Below are 25,350 nucleotides of genomic sequence, written 5' to 3'. Positions count from 1 at the left end.
TTATTATGAAGTCTGACTGTGCTAGTATTATTATGAAACTTGTCCACAAGTTTTAACATTGTGGACAGAAGGCCTCAGGGACTTCCAATCCCCTACAGGCCTGTGTTATTCATCACTCAACTGTAGCTGACCTGAACAGATGTACACAGAGAGGGCCTTGTCTTCAGCCACCTGTCTTCCAGTGAATACATCCCTAGGGTCTCTGGTGTCTGGACCAGGCCCAGCCCTCTCCTCAGAGTTCCAGCCCCACATTCCAACATCTTCAGGACAAACTGATTTCCGGAGGTCAAAGTAGGTCTGTTTAGCCTGAACCCTATGTTCAGTTACCTCTGTTAAAATACCTCGTTTGGTCTCTGTCTTCTTGACAAGCCTCTGACTGACACCAAGTAGATCTTACCTGAACTGTCAATTTCCCCCCTCATACCTGTCCTCCTCCACCCCTAGAGTCTTCCCCATCTCAGGTCAGAGCTCCACCCTCCACAGAGGAACTCAAGCCAGGAGCTTGGGCAACATAGAGGGCACCTGCCCCTCCTCATGCAGAGCCAACCATCAATGGGTCGTGCTTACCTCCAAAGCAGATGCTTCCCCCCACCTCCAACTTTTTATTTTCGAAATTTCTAAACATGTCCAAGAATTGCAAGAAAAGTACAAGGGCTATCCACTATTCTTATGATGTGGATTCATAGGTTTTAACAATTAGCATTCTCTAGGTAGCTAGATAGCTAGATAGCTAGCTGGCTAGAATGGATAGATAGAAAGAAATATAGATAGATATAGATATGTATACAGATATTGATAAATAAAGATCTAGATTGAAAGAAGTAAGAACCAAGAATTTAGTAGTTAAAGAACAACTAGCTCTCTACTGCCACCAGCCCTCTTAGCAATCCTGCAGGCGGATCACATGGATAAGATAATATCTGAAGAGTCAGCCAGTCTGCACGAAATGGAGAATGATGCAGAATCCAGCCTCTTGCTTCAATGATTCACTGAGATTCTTCCTCTTTTTTTCCCTTTAAAAATAATCATGGCTGAGAAGACTCTTTGGAGTTGGTCTCCGGACATGAGTCCACCTTCTCCCCAGATTGCCCACTTTTCTTATTAAAGCACCTTTCCTTTCTATTGTCACTTGCCCCACAATTCTGGTTTTTGAGCGGTGAGCAGCCAAACCTGAGTTTGGTAACAAGAGGAGTCAAGGAGGACTTCCCTAGACAATGGCTGAGACAGATCCTAAAGGATGATGTTGTTCATGACCGTTAGGTCAATTTAAAAAAAGCAAACACTTTTTCTATCAGCATAGTTCTGGCGGGTCTCTCCTGCAGAGCTACTAACCCGGCCCTACCGGCAGGGCCACACGGGGGTGCTATTCTACCGTGCTCTGGAAGAATCCACTGAGATCCCATGTGGCCTTGCAGAAGCCCGAGATATGAGGGGCGCGTTGGGGTTGGGGTTTGGGGGTGAGGGGCGGATTGTTTGCCGGAGGAACGTTTCCAAAGAGACAGCAGCAACAGGGGCGGCGAACGGCCCTGCGTAGGATGGTGGAAGCATCCGGCCCCGGGAGCAGCAGATCGCCGGCGGGGCTGGGGGGCGGGCTGTTCTTGGTCCTGCGCCAGCGGGTCCAGGCAGCCTGGAGGGCCCCGGGCGCCTGATGGCGGTAGCGCAGGGCGGAGCTTCCCGTAGGAGCTCAGGGAAAGGGGGCGGGGTGCTAAGTGCTGTCTTTCGGGGAATGTTCCAAAGTGGTCCTCGCCTCTCGCTGAGGCTGATTTCCGGAGAGAAAGCGGCTCAGGGGTCGGAGCTTTCCAAAACACAAGGGGAAGGGGCGCTGAAGCAACCTGGGCTGGACGTCCCCCAAAACATGACCTCGATGGGGAGAAGGGAACATCACCTAATCTTAGGTGGGACGAGGTCTCCCTAGGTCATTTCTGCCCATCTCACTCGCCAGCGGTTTGCAGAGGTTAAGTTGCCTCTTCTGTGAAAGGACCTGTGCTAGGACACCCAAGCGACCCAGACCCCTCACTCACAGGCCAGTGGGGGACCAGATAGTGACAGCCCAGAATGGGTCAGGGCTGGGACAGCGGAAACAGGCAGAGGAGTTAGGGCGAGGAAAGGGGAAACACAGCTTCCTGTAGGATCAAAGTGAGGAGGGGGTGCTCCCGACTCAGCCGGAAGGGTCATGGAGCTTTAAAAGGATGGCAGGGCGGGGCTTGGTAGAATCTCCTTTTCTTAGAAGAGGAGCTATTTGAACTGAGGCCTGAAGAGTGGGTAGCATTCTTCTGAGGGAAGGGTTAGTGCCAGGAAAGGGTGTTCTAGGCCGAGGAAATGGCATCTGCAGACTTGGATTGAGACCGTGTGGCTCCTTTCCAGCAGAGTCCGTTGCTCACTCCCTGGGGAGCCCCCTGGTGCCTCGGCTGAGCCATCTGTCACAGGTCCCCTAGTCCAGGATCCAGCTGGTGGATGGGCTGTAACGTAAACCCTGGAGGGCTGATCTTAGGCTTGTTCCCTCACAGCCTGGTTGTTCAACGACTGACCTTGAGGTTGGCCAGAAGCTGGATTTGAGTTCCAGCTCCCAGACTAACGAGATGTGTGACCTTGGGTAAGTGACTCAACTTCCTGATCTATCAAATGGGGATATAATGGTGGATTTCACAAAACCAATCACCTCATTTTAAAGAGCTATAAAGAATTAAACATATAATTTATATATTATATATTTAAAAATAGGTAACTTTGTAGACTATATATATTAAGGAACCCAAGAAATAATAGAACCTTAACATGCTGCCACATCAGATGACACATTAGCCTAAGTTATGAAAATGCAATTGACAAAACATGAATTTACCAGCTCAAAGATATGCTATTCCAAAAAATAATTAAAAATTTAATACTGAACTTAGCAGCAGCAGCTAAGAATTTTTTTAATTCCTTGGTTCAAAATCTGTAAGAACCAGAAACAGGGTGATTCATTTGGAGTATACATTAATATCCATCTCTCAAGGGCTGGGTCAGCATTACCTGCTACCATGCTGTGACTCAGAGGTTAATATGCAGAGACCCTTTTTATTCCCTTGGGTTTTAGATGGCTCAGGAGGAAAGGCTCCATCTCCACATCATCCCCCTGAACACACAGCCTACTTTCTCGAGGGGCACCATTATATTCTTCCTTTATTGGCTGTCCTTGTATAATACAAATCTGCAAGTTTAGATACAAAAAAATCTGGAAATAAAAGATAGAAAAGTACCCGCCAGGCACCCCTTCCTTCTTCCTGGACACCCCTCCCCAGCGGGCACTGACGTGAGGTAACTGAGCATCCTCTCTCCCTTCCTCCCCCCTACCCCGCCTCCTGGGCCCTCAACTTGGCCCCTACCCCCATGAGACCTTGGCCCAAGGAAGATGTGGGTCCCCGAGGGGACGGGAGGGGTGGCAGGGATGAGCACAGCATTGGCAGTGAATGCAGCAGGTGGGCAGAGGGAAGCCCTTTGCTTGTGCTGTGTATGGGGTTGAGGAATGACCAGGCTTGGGCTGGGTGCTCGTTTGGGGCCCAGGAGGGCTCCTGGGTGGTGGTCCCCCTTCCATCCCACCCAACACTGGAAGGTAGAAGAACAATAACAGAAACTGGGAAATGTAGCTTGGACAGAGAGCACTCGGTGGGATTGTGGCCATCCCCCTGTGTCTGGAGTGGGGGAAAGGGAGCTCTGCCAGACAGTGGCAGTGAAATGGGTCCCTTAGCCAGGCTGGGTCCGTCCCTGAATTCCATCCCGTCGCAACCTGGGCGTCACAATGTCGGTTCTGTAGTGGTTGTGGGAGGTGGTAAAGAGAAAGGGCATAGAGGGGATATTGGGGGCCTCAGCTCCAGGGAGGACTAGGGGAGAGGTTGGGCCTCCACTCCCAGGCGTCAGGCACCTGGAGATGATGGGGTGGGCAGGGTGGCTTGGGCTACAGTTCAATCTCAAAGGTCTTTTGTAGGTCGCCCGAGAAGGGGTTGGAAGGCTTCTCTACGGCAGGTTTGCCTTCTAATGCTGCCCACTGGGCCTCGAAGGGGTCCAACTCAGGGGCCGGGGCAGGTGCTGGCTCCGGGGGCCAGGGCGCCCCATTGGGGCGTGGACGGGCCTGGCCCCCAGGGACACTGGGTGCAGCAGGGGGTGGGAAGGCCCCGGCTTTCCCGAGCAGGGTGGCAGGCTGGGGCTGGAGCTGGGCGGCTGAGCAGAAGGCGTTGGCCACCATCTGTGAGGGTGTGATGCCCACCACGGGCACCCGGGGCATGGGCGGGTAGCCCAAGCCTGGGTAGGCGGGCACAAAAGGGGGCTGCAGGTGTGGGGGCGGCAGGAACACGGCCACCTGAGCAGGTGCGGTGTCGAAGGGCCCCATGGGGGCAGGGAAGGGCTGCAGGCCAGGGGGCACGGCAGGCACTGAGGCCGCTTGCTGCTGCTGCTGCTGTTGCTGCTGCTGCTGCTGCGCTTTTGCCACCTGGGACACCTCCTCCAGCCACCTCTCGGCCTCCGAAGGGGTCCGCTTGTGTCCAGGCTGGAAGGCAGCTGCAGGCGGCCCAGAGGGCTCCCCCCAGGCAGAAGTCCCTGGAGAGAGGAGAGGGGCAGTTAGGGGGTGCGGGCTGCAGCAGAGAGAACCCTGGGCCGGGAGCCAACTCTGCAGCCAGGCTGCCTGCCCTGCCTCCAGCTCCGCCCCTCACTAGCTGAGCAGACTTTGGGCAAAAGGCCTGACCGTCCTGGACCTCACAAGGGTCCTGCAAGGCTAAGAAAATAGATTTCTGAGATTCTAAAGTCCTGAGATGGAAAAGTAGAGGCAAGACTGACAATCACCCAGGCCAGCTTCCCTTCTGATGGGTCAGTGCCAAATGTGTTATTAAACATTTTTAACATCACCCTTGGCTCGAATATTTTGCCAATGTATTGTTTTAGGAGGCTAGGGTCTGCCAGGGTCTTTCTTAGAGTATACTCTTCCATCACAGTGGAAGTTTCAGCAGTTTTAAGTTTGTGTTTTCTAAGATTCTGGAGTTCCACATTTACATCGTTTGTAATTTCAAGGTGCTTCCGTGGTTCTAGGATAAGCTCATGGTTCTACGGTGATTCCATGGTGCTATTTTTTCAGCAAGCACTCTTCTAAGGCTGTGAGATTCCAAGGTTTCCTGGCCCCAAGTCTGCTAGGCTCTAGTATCTTGTCATTCTAAGGCTGTAAGTTTCCAAATTTTATGATTCTAAAACAGGAAGGTTTAAAATTGATTCCATGGGTAAACCCTAAAAAAATAAATAAAATAAAATAATCCTATGGTTCTAAGGTGCACCCCATAATTCTAATGAACCCATGGTTCTTAGATGACCCCGTGGTTCTAAAGTGATTGATGCCATGATTTTAGGATGATCCCATAGCTCTTTTTTAAAAAAATAATATTATTATTTTAAAATTAATTAAAAAAATTTTTTTTCAGTGGAGGTACTAGGAATTGAACTTAGTACCTCATGCATGCTAAGCATGCGCTCTATCACTGAGCTATGCCCTCCCCCGACCCCCAGCCCCATCCCATAGCTCTTAAATGACCCATGGTTCTATGGTAGTCCATGGCTCTTAGATAACCCATGGTTCTAAGCCTGTGGGATTCCAAGATTCCCAGCCTCTCTGCGGTAGCCCTGTAAGGAGAAGGGGAATGCAGGAGGGGGCTGCAGGGCATCTGCCCCAGTAGAAGGGCTGAGTTTACCTGCTGAAGCTGGTGGCGGTCCTGGTGCTGGTGCTCCGGCACTGGCGAAAGACGAGCTGATCTGTGTGCACAGAGCACTGATGCTGTCGCTGTCACTGGCACCAGGAGGCTCCATCTCAGGCACTAGGAGGTCAGGGAAGGGCAGAGGTCAGTGAACAGGCCCAGCCTCTGCCCTGGATCCCATCCCCTCAAGTGGCTCCCACCAGATGTGTGGGTTGGTGGGTCCAATCTGCAGTAACTGAGTGGCCACGGCCACAAACATGGTAACTGTGCATGTGTGTGTGAGACAGCTGAGTGGTACAACAGCCAAGTAGTGTGTGACATCTGATGGCTGACAATCACAGGGACCCCAAAACAAGGAGGACCTCAGGAGTCATGTGTAGCCACAAACCAGAAGAAATACCTTAAATGTTTAACACTATACATTAATTAAAAAATATGTTCAACCACGTGTATGGCATGAGCATCAACTAGACAGAATGGATGTTGGCCACGCTGCCATTCGCTGGCTCGGGCCATCTGTCTTGCTTGGGTGGAGAAGTGGGGTCCTGTCCCCCAACCAGGCCTAGCATGTAACATACATCATGAGGGCAGAGATGCACCTGTGCCTGTGAGACGGGAGACACTGAGCAGGTGCGGAGGCCTGATGAGGGTTTGGGATGAGCAAAGGCACCACATAGACAAGAGGACCATCGAGGGTGGCATGTGACCAGTGCCTGTGACAGCTCAGCAAGGGCCTGTATCCAAGGGAGTGGGCATGATGCTCCAGTGAGCATCAGAAAGAAACTGGCTGTAGGAGTTGGCAGGTGTGACATGGGGGTGCCCAGGTGGGAAGGTAAGTGGCTTCCAGGTCAATTCTGTGATGATTGTGCCTGTGAGTCCACAAGGGTGTGCAGCTTCTGAGAGGGTGGCACCTGAGTGTGACTGAAATCCAGGTGTGGGGCATCCTGACTGTGATTCCCCAGCGTGAGCCAATCCACCTGCGTGATGTGTGGAACCGGACATTAGTCATCATACGTGACTTCCAAGTTTGTGTGAATCTGGGTGTGTGGCTGATGAGGGTGTGTTAATCTGCAGGTGTGATTTCTGAGTGTGATGTCTGGATATGTGCTAAGTGTGTGTAATGGTAACACCAGGTTCTGTGACTTCCAAGTGTGTGCGATTTTTGGGTGCTCATGACTCCAAGTGTGTGCTTCTGAGTGTGTGTGACATCTGTGGGAGTCCATGACATTTCTACATGGCAAGTCACATCTAAGCAAGTGTGCAAGTGGCTACAGGTGTGTGAGGCATCCAAATAAAGCCGGGGGCCCCTGCCACCTCTCAGGGAACAGGTGTGACAGCCCTGGGGGTGTGCTTAATGGCAGGCTGCTTAATGAGGACAGCAGATCTGAGGGTGTGTGCAGGACATGGAGTGAGTGTGTGTCATTCTCAACAAGCATTGGCATCTGCTCAGCAGTCACCTTTCAGAGAGGCTCAGCCTCCTGGATACTGATCAACACCTCCCACACCAATCCCCGGGACCATGAGGGGTAGATGTCTTCGATTTGGCATCAGGAAGCAGGAGAGCGGGCCAGACCACATGACTTCAATGACAGCTGGGAGGAAAGGCAGCCCTCCTGCCTGTCTCCCTTGGGCAAAACATGGTTCCATGCCACCTCTCTCTTCTCTCCCATGGCAGACACTGTTTTTAAATCATGACATATGCTGTCTCCTTTTCCTGGCCCATGGCAGACATGAGTAATCAAATACGATTTCTTCCTATTGAACTCTTTACTTGCCTTCCCCCTCACCTGGCCAGACCTCGTGGCTCTACTGGCCAAATGCTGGAAGAAAGGACTGATCCTTGTAATTCCATCTTCCCTCTAAGCAAAACAGGACATCTGTACGGCCTCTCTCCTATCACCAGCGTGGTAGATCTTGCTAATCAATGATGATGTACTACCTCTTGCCTCATCACTATCCCTGGAAGACATGGCTAATCAGTGATGCTGGGTGCTCCCTCTGCCCAATTCTTTGCCCACAAGCGACATCATGAATCTATCATTACGCTCCATGACCCCATGATCCCCATGTTCACTTTCACCCTTCACCTCATGTTTCCATAGGCCAAACCCTGGGAGTCATCCCTTGAGCAAAACAGAACACTCCTGTTCTCTCTTCTCGCTTGCCCACGGAAAACTGCTAATTAACCATGTGGCATGCTGCCTCACTTTTTTCTTGCTCATGGTAGACACTGTAAGGAGATTATGATGTCTGCCTTTACTCTGTCCTCCCTGCCCTAGGCAGATATTGTTACTCTACCACAATCTTTCTTTTCTCTGAACCTGTATCTTTCCCCTGGCCAGATCTCATGGCTCTACTGGCCAAACGCTTGGAGGAAGCATCAGCCTGTGGTGCCGCAGTCTCCTCTTGACTGAAAACATGACATCTGGGCAGCTTCTCTCCTCTCCCTTGCCTATGCCCTTTGCTAATGAATCATGCTGTATGCCACCTCTCACATCCCTAACTACAGCAGACGTTACTAAATGCTATGACTTTTTGCACTTTTCTGCTATCCCTTGCCCGGAGCAGACATTGCTAATCGATCACCACTTATACCACCTCTCTCCTCTCCCTTGCTGATGGCAGACACAGGCTAATTGATCATGTTGTGTTCCACCTCTCTCTCCTCTGCCTGTGACAGACAGTGCTGATCAATCATGGCGTGCGCTGCCTCCTCTATCTCTTGCTTACAACAGACAGTGGCATTGATCCTGACGTTCCCTCCCACGGAGCCCCGGGCTCACCTGTGCCCTTCACCTGGAAGTCAGTTCGGCGCTGCAGCGTGGAAGGCAGCTCATTTAGCCGTAGGCTCAGCTGCCGTTTGAAAGGTGAGTTCTTCTGACTGAGCGCCGGGAACCCACGGAAGGAGCCCTGGCGAACCAGCTGCTCCAGGGGGGCATGGCGCCGGGGGATGGCAGCCGCCGTGGTGCCTGCAGCCACTGGGGTGCCGGCCTCACCCTTCTCGCCAGGGGATGTGGTAGCCGGTGTTGGGGACACATGCCCAGGCTGGGCGGGGCCAGGAGCTGCAGTTGGGGCAGCTGCTGCCTCTGCTGGAGACATGAGGGTGACAGGTGGTTAGATACCTCACCTTGGCATTGGAGGCCTCTCCTACCCAGTCCCTTTGATTGTTTTCCAATGCTGGCTTCCTCACCCCATGTGTCCTGCCCTCAAAACAGGCTGGTCAGAGCCCCGAAATGTCCCTCATCCCTATCCAAGCCAAGACCAGCTTCCCCAGCAGGCCCGTGGGGAGTCATCACCTACCCTGACCCTCTGTGTATCTCAAGCTTTCTGCCCCCCATCTGTCTTCCTTTACTACACCTGTGAATTTTCCCTCTGAGACCGACTGTCTCCCTTTCTGATTAAGGGCTTATTTGGTGCTTGACCAATGTATCAGGCATTGTTCCAAGTGCCCTGCAAGTATTAACTCATTCAGTCCTCACAACCACCCAGTGAGGTCAATACTACCATAAGCCCCATTTTCCACATGTGGAAACTAAGGCCCAGCAATGGCAAGTGACTTGCCTGAGCATCAGTGCTAGGAAGGGGCAGGCCGACTGCAGAAGCTGCACTCACCTGTCTCTCCCTCTGGCCTTGTCTCTCCACGTCATGCTGTCTTCCTCCATCATTCCATCTGCTCTGTTCTCTCTCTGCCTCCCACCATTCTTCCCACCTCAGGTACCTCCTCTCTCCCTCCAGTTGCTACCCTTTGTTCTAGACCCAGCTTCTTCCTGTGAGTTTTCCAGATTGTTCCAGCCCCTCAGCCTGGGCTCGCTGCCCCACCCCCTCCTCCCAGGGTGTTCTCTGCAGGTAGCTGGTCTCTCAATTCAGCATGAGAGGTGGGCTTGTCAATGGCAGGGTCTCCCCACCCCTGCCAACACACAAACCCACAGCCATCCTCCAATCCGGGCCTCAGCTGAGCCGCAGCCTGAATGCTGGTGAGGTTAAACTCAGGCCCAAATTGGGCAGGGAGGTCACCCAGCACTTCTCCCGTCTTCCACGAGGGGTGGTAAGGCTCTCACCCAGGCCTGGCTGGGGCAGTGGAAACAGCCCGGGACAGGTTGGAAAGGGGAAACCACGTCTGCCCCCACCACCTGGGGCCTCAGGAAGTCCCCTCCCTTCTCTGGGCTCCAGCGTCCCCAACTAAACCTGGGAGAAACATCCCCATGCTGCCTCCCCAGGAATCCTGAGAGAGTCATAGTTGAGGCAGTGAATGTTCGATGCTCTGGAATCCCACAAAAGCACAGTAAACAACTGTGGGACAGTGCACTGCTCCATAACTCCTAAACTGGGGAGAGTTCTTTGTAAAAGTGGGTGCCTTGAGACTGAATCAGTGCTTCAATGGCAAAACACTGTGCGATGTGTTCGGCAAATCACACATCACTCTGTAGACTCTAATTTTGCCGTGTAAGTTCTGAAGTGCTTTCTACAATGCAAAGCACCTGGAAATTATAATATCCTTTCAAATGATAATATCCTTTGGAAACAGTAAAAATTCTTCGCAAACTCTGAAGCATATGACATTCTTTGTAAATTCTAAGATCCTATATAAGTAGTATTTGTAAACTGTGAAGGGCTGTGTACTCAGTGTGTTCTTTTGCAAACAATAGAACATCATATACTCAGGCCCCCTGTTAACTACAGTTTGTAATCTGCTTTGCTGATAATAAAATTCTTAACAAATTCTAATAGATGATGTAAACCGCAAACTATTTTGTAAGCTGTGAAGAACTCTAAATTTGTCAAAAGGTTTGTAAATGGTCACATACTTTACAAAGAAAAACATAAGTTGTAAACTCTAATATTCTAGCAAGTGATAAAAACTTATTTTCCTAACTTTTTGGCTAGAAATATTTTGAACTTACAGAAAAGTTGTAATAATGGAACAAGGAGTACACATGTTCTCTTAACTTATGCTCCTCAGTGTTAGCTTGTTACCATATTTAATGTCTCTCCTTCCATAATATTTTTTCTGTACCATTTAAGAGTAAGTTGCATACAATAGCCAAGACATGGGAGCAACCTAAATGTCCCTTGACAAATGAATGGAGAAAGAAGGTGTGAGACAGATATACACACACACACACACACATATATATAAATGGACTACTCCTCAGCCATAAAAAAGAAATATTGCCATTTTCAGCAAAATGGATGGACCTAGAGTTTATCATACTAAATGAAGTCAGATAGAGAAAGACAAATATCATTTGATATCACTTATATGTGGGATCCCCAAAAATGTTACAAATAAACTTATTTACAAAACAAATATAGACTCACAGACATGGAAACAAGCTTTTCAGTTACCAAAGGGGAAAGGGAGAGGGGAGGGATAAATTAGGAGTTTGGGACTAACAGATACACACTACTATATATAAAATAGATAAACAACAAGAAAAAAAAGAGGAAGTTGCAGACAGCTTACTCAACACTAAAACCTTCAGCTTGTACCTAAGAACAAGGACAGTCTCCTACAGAACCACAGTACAATTTCTCACTTGGGAAATTTAACATGGATATGATACTATTTATTAGCTAATCTGCAGTCCATATTCCAATTTCCCCAGTTATCCCACTCATGCCCTTTATGGATGTTCATATCTCTACATATTTTTGATATATATACATATATATTCAACTTATATAGACAGAATGTATATCTGTATACTTACAATATCCAGGATCCAATTCAGGATCACACATTGCATTTATTAATATCTGTCAAATATATTCAGTCTCCTTTAATCTGGATCTCAATGGTAAATTCTTTGTAAATTTTAAGCAGTGTTTTCCAAAAATTTAAAAACTAGAATCCGCCATAAAAAAAATTAAGTTAAAAAAATTACATTTTGATTCGGCACACAATACACTTACATTTAAAAGACACAGTTTGAGAACTTACAACCTGTCTGCCTTTGACTGAGAATGTCAGAATTTTCCAGGTATTTTTCAGACTTTCATGATGGCAACCCAGAATAAGAAACACCTTTTACATAGTAACCTGTTCCACACACACACACACATTGACACAAAAGCATTGTTTAACTATACTTACCCTTACTACATTCAGTTACTCTGATATTTTCTATTGTTTTCCATTTCAATCCTTAAAATGCCAGCCACAACCCAGCAAGCTGACTTCACAACCCATTAACAGGTCTGGATACACAATTTGAAAAGTCTGGGAACCTCTCCCTGGGTTAGCGGATAATAAAGCGCTCGGTGAACTTTGCCGGGATTTGTGGCCGACAGATTATTGCCCAAAGGACTCCTTAAACTGAAGTATGCTTTATAAACTGTAGCAAAACTTTGTGGTTGGTGCCATGCTGTGTACACTGCAGAGTCCCGCCCCCTCGGCAGCCGTCCCGCCCACCCCCAGCGGGATCCCTTGGCCCCACCCCGGGCCCATCCTCTGAGCCTGTGCCCCGCCCTCCCCAGCGGGCAGCACCCACCTTTCTTTTTGTCCGGAGCCTCGCGGTCTGCCGGCCGCCCACCCCCAGACAGGCGGAAGGAGCCCTCGCGGGCGAAGCTGGTGCGGCTGGCGTCGAAGGCGGCGGTGACCCCGCATTCCTTCTCCCGCCGCTGTTTCCGCTCCAGGCAGGCGGCGAACGCGCAGCCCACGGCGTGGCTCAGCCTCTCGCCCTGGGGAAAGAGTTTGGGGCGGGCTTAGCGGCGCTGCGCTGTGCGGACTGGACGGCAGGAGCCCTGGGTTCCAGCAGCTGGGTGCTGGGTGACCCCTGATGCGTCCCTTCACCTCTCTGGGCCTCAGGGCCCATCTGCACATCGTATATGTGGAAAATCATAAAGGATTTACAATTGGTGCAAATAAATAAATTCAGCAAAATTGCAGGGGGTAAAGTTTTGCAAATCACATAGCTGGTAAGAGTCTAGTATCCAGAATATATAGTGAGCTCTTACAGCTTAACAAAAAGACAAACAACCCAAATAAAAATGAGTAAAGGATCTGAATAGATATTTCTCAAAAAAAGATACACAAATGGACAATAAGTACATGAAAATATGTTCAACATTGTTATCCATTAGGGAAATACACATCAAAACCACAATGAGATAGCACTTCACACCTATAAGACGGTTATAAAAAATATATATATCGGCAAGGATGTGGAGAAATTGAAACCCTCATACACTGCTAGTGGGAATGTAAAATGGGGCAGCCACCATGGAAAACAACTTGGCAATTACTCAAAAGATTAAACATAAATTTACTACAGGAATGTAAATTAATTATATTATACTATGTAATATAATTTATACTGTAAATACTATTATACTATAAATATAATATATTTTAATACTATATAATATAAATATAAATTTACTATATTATATGATATTATTTAATAACAATTACATTCCTGGGTATATACCCAGAAGAATTAAAAACAGGTATTCATGGGGGAAGGGTATAGCTCAAGTGGTAGAGCGCATGCTTAGCATGTACAAGGTCCTGGGTTCAATCCCCAGTACTTCCATTGAAAAAACCAAATAAAGAAACAGAATTACCTCCTGCCTTGCAAAAAAATTTTTTTTAATTAAAAAACAAACAAACGAACAGGTATTCAAACAAATACTTGCATACAAATATCCAGAGAAGCACTATTCACAATAACCAAAAGGTAGAAACAACCCAAAGATCCCTCAGTGGATGAATAAAGTAAAATGTGGTCTATCCATAAAATGGACTTACTTGTTTAGAAAAAGGAACAAAGTACTGATCCATGCTACAACATGGATGAATCATAAAAACACTATGTTAAATGAAAGAAGGCAGTCCCCAAAGATCCCGTAGTGTATGATTCAATTTGTATGAATTATCCAGAAAAGCTAACTCCATAGAGACAGAAATCAGATTAGCATTTGCCAAGGGCTGGGGTGGGGGTGGAGGACAGGGGCAGTGACTACTACTTAAAGAGCATGAGGTCTCTTTTAGGAGTGATGTTTGGAACTAGATCGAGGTGATGGTTAAACAGCATTGTGAATGTCTACATGCCATTGAATTGTACAGTTTAACATGATTAATTTTACGTGAATTTCACACACACACACAAAAGTTAAACTTGGGGAATCCTGGGAATTCTACTGATTCATGCTTAAAACCCAAAGCTCAGAAGTGGGAAGGAATTCAGCCACTGTCACACTCTACCCAGAGGAGACAGCCCTGCTCTTTTCTTGCTTTGATTCTCACCTCCAGATACTTTTCAAAGGACAGCAACTGTTCCTATTTCCTAAACACTTATTACAGGATACTGTTAAGAGCTTTCTGTGTGTGACCGTAATGAATGCTTTCTTGTGAGCAGCCACTGTTATTATCCCCATTTTATAGAGGAGGAAACTGAGTCCCAGCAAGAAGAAGCCATTTGTGCCTAAGGTCCCGCAGCCAGCTGATTTGATACCAAATCTCACTAACCATGAGGCAGTGTATTTTCCAAAAATAGCCACAACAAATTTCTGGCCCCACGTGGTCTTCCAGAATCTTGTCACTCCCCAATCAGAGGTGGAGTCTTTATTCTCTTCCCTTAGCCCTGGAAGACCTCTGTGACTGCCTGGACAGACAGAATACCCCAAAAGCAATGCTGAGCAGTTTCCAAGACCAAGTTGAGAAAGGCAACACAGCCTCCTGGCTCAGTCTGCTCTCCCCTGGTTTGAGGAAGTGGGGGGTATCAACAAGTTTTGGGAGCTCAGGGCTATTTGGAGTTGGAATTTCTGAAAGTGAAGGAAAGGATGGGAAATCTTTGAGTGGAGACTGTTTGGGTTTGAGATGGACAGCTTCTGTTTTACTTAACCATTCCCCCTGCTTTGATAACAGCACCCCAAATACCCTCTGGAGAACTCCTCTTCAACACTGGATAAATCAGTCTGGGTGCTCCATCCTCCTCAGCCAACGAGAAAACAGTGACCCAAGCTAGGTGAATCCCATACCCTCTCTTTAGAATTTGAACCCTGAGCGTTGAGAGGTGGATTCATCTTTGCAGTGGTGCCTTAAAGGAACTGTCCCCTGGTAGAGCCTGAGGGAATCCACTGGGGGCAGGAAACTCTACAATTTGACCCAGTCTGCCCGGCTCTCTGCTCCTTCTGATGCTTAATAAAGACTATATTTTCCACCTGTTGCAGCCAGGGATGCCCATGTAACTAGGTTCTGGCCAACAGTATGTAACTGGAAGTGGGTACACACCTCCCAAAAAAGCAGAGGGTGTGCCCCTCTTCTTGCAGCCCTCCTTTACATGGTTGGGATGAAGACGAGAAGGCTGGAGCATGTGCATTCATCTTGGACCATGGAGTGGAAGCCATACTCCAGCATAGCAAGAAGATAAAAGGAGAGAGGAGCCACACCAGTGCTGCACTGCTTGCCTATGGATGTCTTTCACATGAAACGGAAACAAACTTCTATTTCACCAAAATCACTGGTATCTGGGGATTTTCTGTCACACACCTCAGAATCCTGTGAGAATGCTCCTCAGAAGATAGTCCATTTGTCACTTTCATCAGATTCTCAGAGGGGACCTTGCCTTCCCCCCACCCCCGCCCAAATATAAAGAACCACAGGAAAAATGAATCGAGGCTGAAGGGAAGAGTGGGTATGGGGGTGGAGAGTATTGTTTCAGGTGGGCCCAAACGGGCTGCCGGGGACAGGAAACCCTACCACTTGACCTGGGTGGGGTTCAAAAATAAGCAAAAATTCATGGAGCTGTTGCCCAGGCCATCTGTGCATGTTAGTGTATGTATATAATCTTCAATGAGAAAAGTTGAGAAACATGAAGAACTATTGATAGCAAGGAGGAGGAGGATAACTAATGTTTTCCTGAGTGTTTCCTAAGTGCCGGGCATTATTCCAAATATTCTGTATTAACTCCCTCAAGTTTCACAATAATCCTGTAAGTTAGGGGCTGTGAGTACACCCCCTTTGCCAGATGAGGACACGGCACGGATAACGTGGACAGGTAAGGTGAGCGACTTGCCCAACTGCACACAGCCGGTTGGGGGTGGGGCTGGGATGCTGGGACACGGGAGAGAAGAGTCAGCAGGTTTTGGGGGTTTGGTGATACTCACGGAGTCCTTGAGCGCCAGGAAACAGTGGCAGATCCAGCGGCGGGTAGTCCCATCACGGCAGATGTAGGAGAAAGCCTTGTCCAGGTTGCGGTCCGGAGCACAAAAGGAGACTTTTTCAATGGTCTGATCTACCAGCAGGTCCTGGGAGGGGCCGGGGAGGCCAAGAAAGGAACGTGAACTGTCTTTCATGCATTCATCCAACATTCCCTTAGTGTCTGCTCTATATCCTGTCCTGAGCAGGGTGGGGACCCTGCACTTGTTGAAACAGCTGTGGGCCCTGCTCACATGGGGCTCCCAGTTTAGTGTGGGAATCAGACCCATCACCAGATGGAGACAGGCCAGAGTCACAGCCAGGCTGTAATGAGGGAGGCACAGGCTGAGGGGTCAGGGCTGGGATCGGGGGAGCACAGGGGCCTTCAGGAGCAAGAGGAGGTGACTGGCCCAGGCTGGGGGGAGTCAGGCAAAGCTTCCTGGAGGAGGTATTAACTAGGCAAAAAGGCAGGGAAAAGAATTTCAGGCTGGGGGGAATGCCTGTGCAAAGGCATCAATCCTGTTCAGTCATTAACCTATAACTGTCATCATGTGCTGGCTGCCTCCCAGGGCAGTCTCTGGGCTAAGGGCAGGGAATTCATTGGTGAGTAAACAGGTACCCAGATCCTGGCCCGTGGTGCCCCCGTCTGGCCAGGTAGACCGACAATAAGGACATAATAGCTAAACTTTATTGATTGGAACACTTACACTGTACCAGGCATAGTTTTAAACTATTTGCATATACTTTCTCACTTAATGGTAGGGTCCACTTTTATCCCCATTTTACAGATGATGCAAGTGAGGCACGGAAGGGTTAAATCTCATACCCCCTCATACCCGAGGTCACCAAGCTGGTAAGTGGGTGAGCTGGGATCTGAGCTGAGGTGTCTGCTCTAGTCTGTGCTCTCACCCACCATCCATGCCAGTTCACAAATAGCCACAGGACTCAATCCTGAATTATGACTGTGAGATGTGCCAAGAAGTTACCAGAGCACATGGCTTCGTCCAGAAGGTCCCCGAGGGAGGGACATCCTAGAGGTGGGTGGGAAGGCGTCCTTGACCCCAATGAAGCTGGTTGAAGAGAGGCACCCACTGGTGCCCACTCCCAGACCCACGGGCCTCCTACCTTGGTCTTGTCATCAACCACTCGGAGCCCATCGGCTGACACCCACAGGACGGACTTCACAGACTTCCGGCCCATCTGGATGGAGGAGGAGGACAGAGGGCATGGTCAGGGCTGCCTCTTCCAGTCTGACCTTGCCCCTTCCCTGCTCCAGCCCCTCACTCACCGCCTTCAGCTTCTTCACAGCATCTTCACACACATGCATCCCCCGAGACTCCTCTACCTCCACGTGGCCCAGGTACTTGGTGGGGAGGGGATGGGAGAAATAAGCACAGTAATTAATAATTCCTGGTGTTCACTGAGCCACTGCAATGCATCACACAATGTCTTAAGCACATCATATGTATTGCCTCATTTACTCTGCACCTCAGCTCTACAAGGTGGGTACCTCATTCTTATCCCAGGAACACTGGGATAAGCACAGCATGTAGTAGTGATTCCCACCCTGCCTCTCTCCCTAGGCCTTCTTAACATGTCACTTGTGTCCTTCAGAGTGCCAGTGTCTGCATCTATACCTGAAGACTGACCCCATGCAATGACTGATGGGAGCTGGGGTACATATGTCCCAGCTCCCTCACCCCATGGGTGGGAGGCTCTGTTTTCCAGAATTCTCTAGTGGCATCAAGCTCAGTTACCAACAACTATAGTTTAGTGAGACACCCTTTATTAGCTGCCTTCCCTTCTTCACTCTCACCAGCATTTCCTGTACTTCTCAGTGGACTCTTCACACTTAAGGTCCGCTTCTAGGGGAAGGGAAACTAAGGCGGGGCATCCTCTGTTGTCACCCAGCCAGGAAGGGATGGAGTGGGGATTTGAACCTAAATCCTGCTGTCTTCCTTATAAAGTATAGTCTGTGTTGTGAAGGATCATGGTGGTCTAAACCAGAAAGCACTTAACAGCAGAGGGTTTTGCAAATGCTACATAATTTTTGTGACCTTCCAGTGCCCCCTGTAAATTGTGAGCTCCCACATAACTGCGTCACTCCGGGCAGAATGCGACCCCTCCCCTGTCAACCCCGCCCCAGATAATATTTTCCTGGTACCAGAGAATGTGTCCTGGTTTTTAACCCCAACTTTGAAGGACCCACGTCATGGGGTCCTGCTTCTGCAGGATCCACAATTCTATGAGGATGTGAAGTCTCTTCCACATAGAACAAGGTCTCAGCCAACTCACCCGGCACAGACACGCATGCGCACAGCGAACCGCTGGTACACAGCCGCGGCCCCGCCCACGCGAGCCCCGCCCACTCACCCTGACCTGGAAGCTGCACGTGCCCTTGCGCACCGCGTCCTCATCCGCCTGCCACTGGTGTGGGCGCGACGCCTCGGGCACATACGCTGGCTTCCGCCTCCGCAGGCTCTGCCGTAGCTTGTTCATAGTGCCCACCTCGTCTGCTGACAAAGGACAGGGGTGAGAGTCAAGGCGAGGGTGAGTCATGGGGCTCAAGGTGGGGGGACACAGTGCTCAGGGAGCATGGGGTCAGATAACATGAGAGTTGGGTAAGAGGGTTAGGGGATCACTGGGTCAGAGGACGTGACATTCAGGGGACCAAGAGCAGTCAGTAGACACCAGGAAAGGGGACGCTAAGGCAGGGGAGTGGGAGAATCAGCAGTGGGGATTCAGAAGATGTGGGACTAAGGGGAAAGGAGGTCTGGGGTGGAGGGGCTGTGAGTCACAGGTTTGAGGGGTCTGGAGATTGGGGATGTGACAGGCAAGAGGCATGAGGATCCAAACTAACAGGAAGTTAAGGCAGTAGAGGGCACGGGGGGTAGAGGGCATAGAAGTCAGAGGTCATGAAGTCAGGGATTTTAGGGGTTTGGGGTCAGGGGGTGAGGTAGTCAGAGGGCAAAAGTGTTGGGAGTTGCATGGGTCCCATGTGGGGGAACCCAGGTCCAGAGATTGAGGTCCAGAGCCCAAGCCAGAGGGTATCGGGGGCAGGAGCTGGTCTCTGGGACCCTGAGCTTCCTCCCCTCTGAAAACTGTGTCAACCCCAAGGCACCCAGGGTGGGGCTGCACCTGCAATGTCAGAGGTAGCGGTGAGGGTGGAGGTGGCCAGCCACTGAGACAGTCTTCCCTGACGAAGAGTGTCTTCGCTGACTGATAAGCCATCCTGACAGTCCTAGGAGGCTGAGGGGAAACCCCAAACAGAGCACCAACAGGAGATGGGGACTTTGTGCATGTGCAAGCAAGTGTGCAGTAGGTGTGTTCCCGGGTGTCTAGATCTGAGCACGCAGCTCTTGTCTGTGAGCGTGTGTATATCTGAAGGCTGTACAGGAGGACGCAGGTCTGAGAATGGCTGTTGTGTGTGTCTGTGAACTGCTGCCCATGGCGGGGGGTGGTCTGTGTCCAAGAACGTGGTTGTTGTCTGTGAGTATAGGACCCTGAGGCTTGTTGCTGTACAGTATCTATGTGTGAGAGTGGCGGTGAGTATGAATGTTATGTGAATGTGGGGATGGATCTGTGTTTGAGCATGGAGCTGTTGTTTTTGAAAGTGTGTCCGTAACTGTTGTCTTTGAAGCTGTGTGTCCATGTGAGGGTGTGGCAGTTGTCTTTGATGACTGTTGCCCATGACAGTGTGTGTCTGTGAGAGTTACCCAGAGCACCGTGTCTGTTCAGGAGTGTGGTTGTTGTTGGTGAGGCTATGTGTCTGTGGCTGTTGGTTGTGAGGGTGTGTCCGAGTCAGATCATGTGGCTGTTGTTGCAGAGTATGGTTCCATGAGTGTGGTTCTGTGGGTGGGGCTGTATGCGTCCCTGTGTCTGTGAGGGTGTGTAAGACTGTGAGCTTATTGTCTTCGAGAGTGTGTTCATGTTACTTTTGAGGGGGTGATTATGTGAGAATGTGGCTGTGGTCTGAGAGTGCTGAGTATTATTTGTTTTTTTTTGTTTGTTTTTTTTATAGAAGTATAGTCAGTTTACAATGGTGTGTCAGTTTCTGGTGTACAGCATAACAGTTCAGTCATACACATACATACATATATTTTTTTCACGTTCATTTTCATTATAGGTTACCACAAGATATTGAACATAGTTCCCTGTGTTGTACAGTATAAACTTCTTGTTTATCTATTTTATATATAGTAGTTAGTATCTGCCAATCTCAAACTCCTAATTTATCCCTTCCCACCCCCTTCCGCTGCTAGTAACCATAAGTTTGTTTTCTATGTCTGTGAGCTGTCTCTGTTTTGTAAATAAGTTCATTTGTCTTTTTTTTTTTTAGATTCCACATATTAGTGATATCATATGGTACTTTTCTTTCTCATTCTGGCTTACTTCACTTAGAATGACAATCTCCAGGTCCATCCATGTTGCTGCAAATGGCATTATTTTATTATTTTTTATGGCTGAGTAGTATTCCATTGAGTATTATCTGTGAGACTGTGTCTGTGTGCAAAAGTGTAGCCGTTTGTGAAGGCAGGAGCACACATGTGCTGTCTGGGAGGCTGTGTCCGCTGGTGAAAGTGTGGCTGTTGTCTGTAAAGTGCGGGTCAGTGTGTGTTGTCAGGGAATCTGTGTGAGAGTGCTCCCTTAAAACTCACTGAGTCTGTATCTGGTGAGTGTCTGTGGTCGCCTGTGAGGGAGTCTGGGTGTTGTCTAGGATTGTGTCTGTATATTTGTGTGACCCTGCACCTGTGGGTGTGGGGATGTTGGTGTGTGTCTGAGTGTCCAAGTGTGAGTGTGTCTATGAACGCAGTCAGCAAGTGTGCAGGGAAGACATGTGAGGGTGTCCACTCACGAATGTGATTAAGCCTGTGTGACTGCAGGGACAGTTCCTCTGGCAGCGCTAGGCAGACCCACCCACTCACTCAGCTCTTGCCCTGTTCCCAGCTGGCCACTCACCTGGCTCCGTCCTGGAGGTTTCAGGGGGCCCCAGGGCCCCAAAGGGGGCAGGGGGCAGATGCTGCTCAGGCCTCCTGGGTCCGCCCTGCCCAAAGGAGGGAGGAAAGTTGAGAAGCTGGCCTGGGGTGGGCTCAGTCCCCAACCTCACCCAGTCTTTGGACATCAAGCAACCCCCCTCCATCTCAGGATACCCTACGAGAGCCCTGGTTGTCATAGCAACTACTACTAAGGCGATCAGCCACCTGGTTGCAATGAGTAGATGTGTTTCGGAGGCATGTGTTGGGGATGTCCTGGCCTCAGGAGGCCCTCAGTACCCAAGGGGCTGGTGTGACAGGGAGTGGCCTTGCCCTCTAGACACACGTCCAGGGCTGTACACACACATACAGTCACGTGTATCCAGGCAACTCCTGGTTCCACTTGTCCCCAGCCCCTGTACATTTAGTTACACACAGACACAACCACAGCTACACACATCGGATCACACAGCTACGCATCAACAGTCACAGCCACTATAAATATATGGCCACATACCTATGTTTGCAAACACATAGTCTCTACTACAGATGTCTGTCCATGGGCATTTAGATTCCCAGCCTGCCTTGGTGCTGCCACAGACATCTGGGCATATCAGCCACTGATATCTGGTCACTTCTGTTTTCTCTGCCACGTACAAAGAGCTGGGTCCAGGCACACCCAGTGGGGCAGCCCATGTACAACCACACCCAAGGATAGTTGTTTCCTCAGGTACCCACGCAAGATACTCATGTCACAGACTCACCCAAGGAGAAGCACACCCAGCCAGAGGTCACCTGTCAGCACCAAGTCACATACACTGGTCACACACAGCTCCCCTGCTGCCTGTGGACATCTGGTCATGGATGCATGCAGACATACTGACAAACACGTGGTTGCACCCAGCCACACCCAGCCCCAGCACATGTGTTTAATCATCAGCAGACACACAACTGCCCAAGGACACTCAACCCCAACTGGATCAGTCACGCCAGCACACCTTTTTGGTGACACACTGTCACAGTCACACATCCCAGTCACAGAGGCACACATTTGGTCACCGTCTCAGCCACACTTAGATGGACGGTCCTCCAGACTCTGTCCCACACAGAGACCCCAGTGGCCACGGCTCATGCATTAGAAAGAAACGGGCATGCACACTCAAGACATACAAACAACCATTCAGAGACAGCTGTCCCCAAGGACAGCCACCCTCAGACAACAGCCAGACAGTCAGTGGCTCAGAGTCATAGCCGTACACATTTCAGAAGCAGTCACGTATGCAAAGTCACACAGCATCAGTGTCCACAGTACCCAGCCAGATATCCCGGTCATAGTGCATTTATCCACAGTCACCCAACATGCCGTCCCCAGCTGTACCATGTCATAGCATCACAGAGGAACACAGTCTCTCCTCCTGCAAACACGTAAGTCCCACAGACAGGTATGGGGCCCCATGTGGACCAACACACAAGATCTCACACAGCACATGATTTCCATTCCCCACACACAAGTGCACAGTCAGGTATATGCTCTAAATGCAGTGACCCCGACAGAGCACTTTTATAGCTGTGTTTACACAGAACAGGGTTCCAGATAGAGCCACGTATACAGTCAGGAAACAGTCACTCTGTCACTAAATCACGCAGATTCAAACGTAAGTAGCCCAGCACACATTCAGGGACACACACACCCCGGCCCCAAACAGCCACACAGCTATAGACACACACTCTTATAGACCACGACACAGATACGAGTACCCAGAGTCACTCAGGGTCACAGACATGCACGGTCACACACAGACATGGAAGCCAGTCACATACACCCACCCCCAGAAACACACACAATTACCTGGTGCCACCACACATAGACACCTACAGCTTGAGTCACACGCAACGAAATAACCCACTATTAATAGTCCGTTGGGGTTTCAGACCCCAAGTCAAATATGAAACCCAAATCACACATACACAACTATAAATGCATACAGTCACTCAGTATCAACACACAGAGCTAGATGCAATCATTTACACAACCCTGGTCACACAGAGATATGGCTGTGAACACACAAACACAAACATACAAGTCAGAGTGCCAGCACACAACCTGTCACGTAAGCACAACGTAACTTCGTATACAATGGCAGTCATACACTCAGAGTTGCCAGCACAGTTGTGTGTCCCACAAACACGTGTGTGACACACACATAAAATCAGTTATAGACACAACCACAAACATTTGAAGTCATTAGGACAGTCGCACATGGACATAGAGTCATAGACACAACTCCACTTACAGTCACAACTCCACTCACATCTTCAGTCAGCCACACACATGCCCAACCCCAGACTCAACAGATATACTGTCACATACCTACTTATAGTTACTAAGACACATACATGGGTTCACAAAACACATAATCACAGACACAACCACATAGCCACAGCCATGCCCACATGCAAACACAGACAGACTAAAAAGTATAGGGTTCTGCACAGTGAGGAGCTATCATACGCACATACACAGTCACACAAATGCTGGGGTCACACACAATCACAGACACTATCAGACACAACCACAAGCACGAAACACACATACAAGATTCCTCATAGTCACCAACTACAGCTCACACACATACACACACAGGCAGTCACAGTCACAAAAACACAGGGTCACACTCTTAGCCACCTCCCCATCGCTTGCTTTCCCCTTCCCCCCAGGTAGAACACACAAAGCCGCCGACACCGCAGACGCTGCGGACAGACAGGGCTGCACCGGGTCCCTGGGGAGCCGCCCCCTGGCCCAGCCTGAATCCTAAAGCCTGGGGGGCCAGAACCAGGAGGGGAAGGCGGCGCATTGTCTGCGGGTGGGGCCCCTCCCAGACAGCTGGGAAGCCCCAGGGACAAAGGGGGTGGCCCAGGAGACCCGTGCCCTGGGACCCTTGACTAAGCCCTTGATGGGGGTTGCCTGAAATTTCCTTTATTTTATTTAGGCTTGATGGGGCGGAGGCGGGGAGTCCCAGGCACAGAGAGCTTGTTTTGAGAAGGGGCTGTTCCTGGGACGCCGCCCAACGATTGGGGGGGATGCTATGCCCAGGACGCCTCTGAGGCTTGGGGACAGACTGTGCCTGGAATCTCCCAGGCCTTGGCTTGGTGGGGAAACTGCCCAGGGACCCCATCCTCAAGACCTTGCCTAGAGGGTTGTTGTGCTCAGAGACCTCCTTTCCTCAGGCAGGGAGGGGGAGGATTGCGTTTCGTCTGGAATCCCCTCCTGGAGGCCTTGTCTTGAAATAGGGGTTGTGTCCCAGACCCCAGACCCAAAACCCTGCCTAGGGAGTTATACCTAGAATCTGTTCCCCTGTCTTTGATTTTTTTTGAGGGGGAGGTCTGAGTCTGGGATCTCGGTCTCCACGGCCTTGGCAGGAGAGGGCCTGTGCCTGAGACCCCTGTCTCCCAAGATTTGGCTTGGTCGGGAGCCTGTTCCTGGACCCCCACCCAGGACCACCCTCCCCAGCCTTGGCACCCTCTCTTCAGCCGGGCGCCACGGCCGCCTCCCACCCTACGCCACATCAGCAGCGGCGCCGCCCCCCACCCGAGCCCCCCTCTCCCGCCCTTCTCACGCTGGCCGTCGCGCTGCGGGACATCCAGGGCCCAGGCGCCCCCGCCTCCCGCGGCCCCGGCTGGGCCTGGATCCCCGAGTGCTGCTGCTGCTGCTGCTGCTGTGGCGGCGGCGGCAGCTCGGTCTGACGCGGGCCGGGGCCGGGGGCCGGGGGATGGTGCGGGATGCACGCGCGCTAGCCTGCTCCACTCCCGAGAGGATTCCGTTCCAGGGGCGGGGGAGCGCCCCTCCCACCTCTGCTCCCCGCCCCAGCCCCGCCCATTGGCCCGCCGCCTACTGGATATGCAAAGAGACCCCACCCCTTGCCTAGCAGGCCACGCCTGCAGGCAAATATGACCCCACCTTCCCGGTGTGGCCACCACCCCGCCACGCCCATTGGCCAGACCTGGGGCTGAGCACGCACGTGAACCGCGCTGACACCTTCCCCCAGGGCCATCCCGGAGTGGGGTCCCTTCCCCTGTGACCCCTGACCTCAGATCCTTTTATGTTCCGCGTCCGAAAGATTTGCTTCTGGAGGCGCCTCTCCGTCCCACATCCCCAAACCTTCCAGCTAACCCCACGGTTCTCCCAGCCCAGCGGGGGCGGGCAGAAGCGGTGACGAGGCATTTTTTGCAAGGAAGGGGAGGGGGAGTGAACAGACCCCAGTGTCCTGGTGCGAGATCGGTTTAGCTTTGGGGGCGTGGGCACCAGGCTGGGCCCGGGCGCTGTTCGGTCCACAGAAGCGCCCCCGCTCCCGCCCGATCCTGTGGGTTTGGCATAGCAGCTGCCAGTGGCATTAAGGCCCATTAGCAAAAGCGTGGTTGCTGGGAGCCAAGGCAGGGGGGAGGGTAGCCAGGAGGCTGGGAAGTGGTGTGTAAGTGTTTTGGGGGGGGAGGCCTACTCAGCTGCCACAGCCTTCAGAGCAGG

At 50.6% G+C, this 25,350-nt stretch overlaps 1 protein-coding gene across 7 annotated transcripts; it reads right to left on the bottom strand.

The window, feature by feature from the left end:
* Positions 1 to 3,139: 3,139 nt before the first annotated feature.
* Positions 3,140 to 25,065, bottom strand: NUMBL (NUMB like endocytic adaptor protein). 7 transcript variants are annotated; one of them, XM_032486012.1, is made up of 11 exons: positions 24,446 to 24,668; positions 20,815 to 20,899; positions 18,994 to 19,104; positions 18,229 to 18,368; positions 17,144 to 17,218; positions 16,981 to 17,055; positions 15,825 to 15,965; positions 12,206 to 12,395; positions 8,498 to 8,803; positions 5,712 to 5,834; positions 3,140 to 4,575 (listed from the first exon to the last, which is right to left on the bottom strand). In XM_032486012.1, the coding sequence occupies exons 4-11, from the start codon at positions 18,352 to 18,354 to the stop codon at positions 3,938 to 3,940; spliced, it is 1,674 nt and encodes a 557-aa protein (XP_032341903.1). In that variant the 5' UTR covers positions 18,355 to 18,368; positions 18,994 to 19,104; positions 20,815 to 20,899; positions 24,446 to 24,668; the 3' UTR covers positions 3,140 to 3,937. The 7 variants fall into 7 exon arrangements, with proteins under 7 accessions (XP_032341903.1, XP_032341897.1, XP_032341899.1 ...); XM_032486006.1 differs by lacking the exons at positions 18,994 to 19,104; positions 24,446 to 24,668 and adding an exon at positions 24,916 to 25,065 and having other exon boundaries at positions 18,229 to 18,371; XM_032486008.1 differs by lacking the exons at positions 18,994 to 19,104; positions 24,446 to 24,668 and adding an exon at positions 24,916 to 25,065 and having other exon boundaries at positions 8,498 to 8,800; positions 18,229 to 18,371.
* Positions 25,066 to 25,350: the final 285 nt, after the last annotated feature.

The sequence above is a fragment of the Camelus ferus genome, chromosome 9 (assembly GCF_009834535.1).
Source record: "Camelus ferus isolate YT-003-E chromosome 9, BCGSAC_Cfer_1.0, whole genome shotgun sequence".
In the NCBI taxonomy this organism is placed as follows: Eukaryota; Metazoa; Chordata; class Mammalia; order Artiodactyla; family Camelidae; genus Camelus; species Camelus ferus.
Note: the sequence above shows the minus strand (reverse complement) of the source record. Positions and strands in the feature narration are given on the sequence as shown.

What these genes read in the sequence shown, in the direction of transcription:
- NUMBL (XM_032486006.1), bottom strand. Translation starts at nt 25,050, where the DNA reads ATGCCTCGTCACCGCTTCTGCCCGCCCCCGCTGGGCTGGGAGAACCGT. An exon ending in CGTGCAGCTTCCAGGTCAGG is followed by an intron (nt 17,219 to 18,228) that starts GTGAGTGGGCGG and finishes CTCCCCACCAAG; the next exon opens with TACCTGGGCCACGTGGAGGT. An exon ending in CTTCCAGGTGAAGGGCACAG is followed by an intron (nt 5,835 to 8,497) that starts GTGAGCCCGGGG and finishes CTGACCTCCTAG; the next exon opens with TGCCTGAGATGGAGCCTCCT.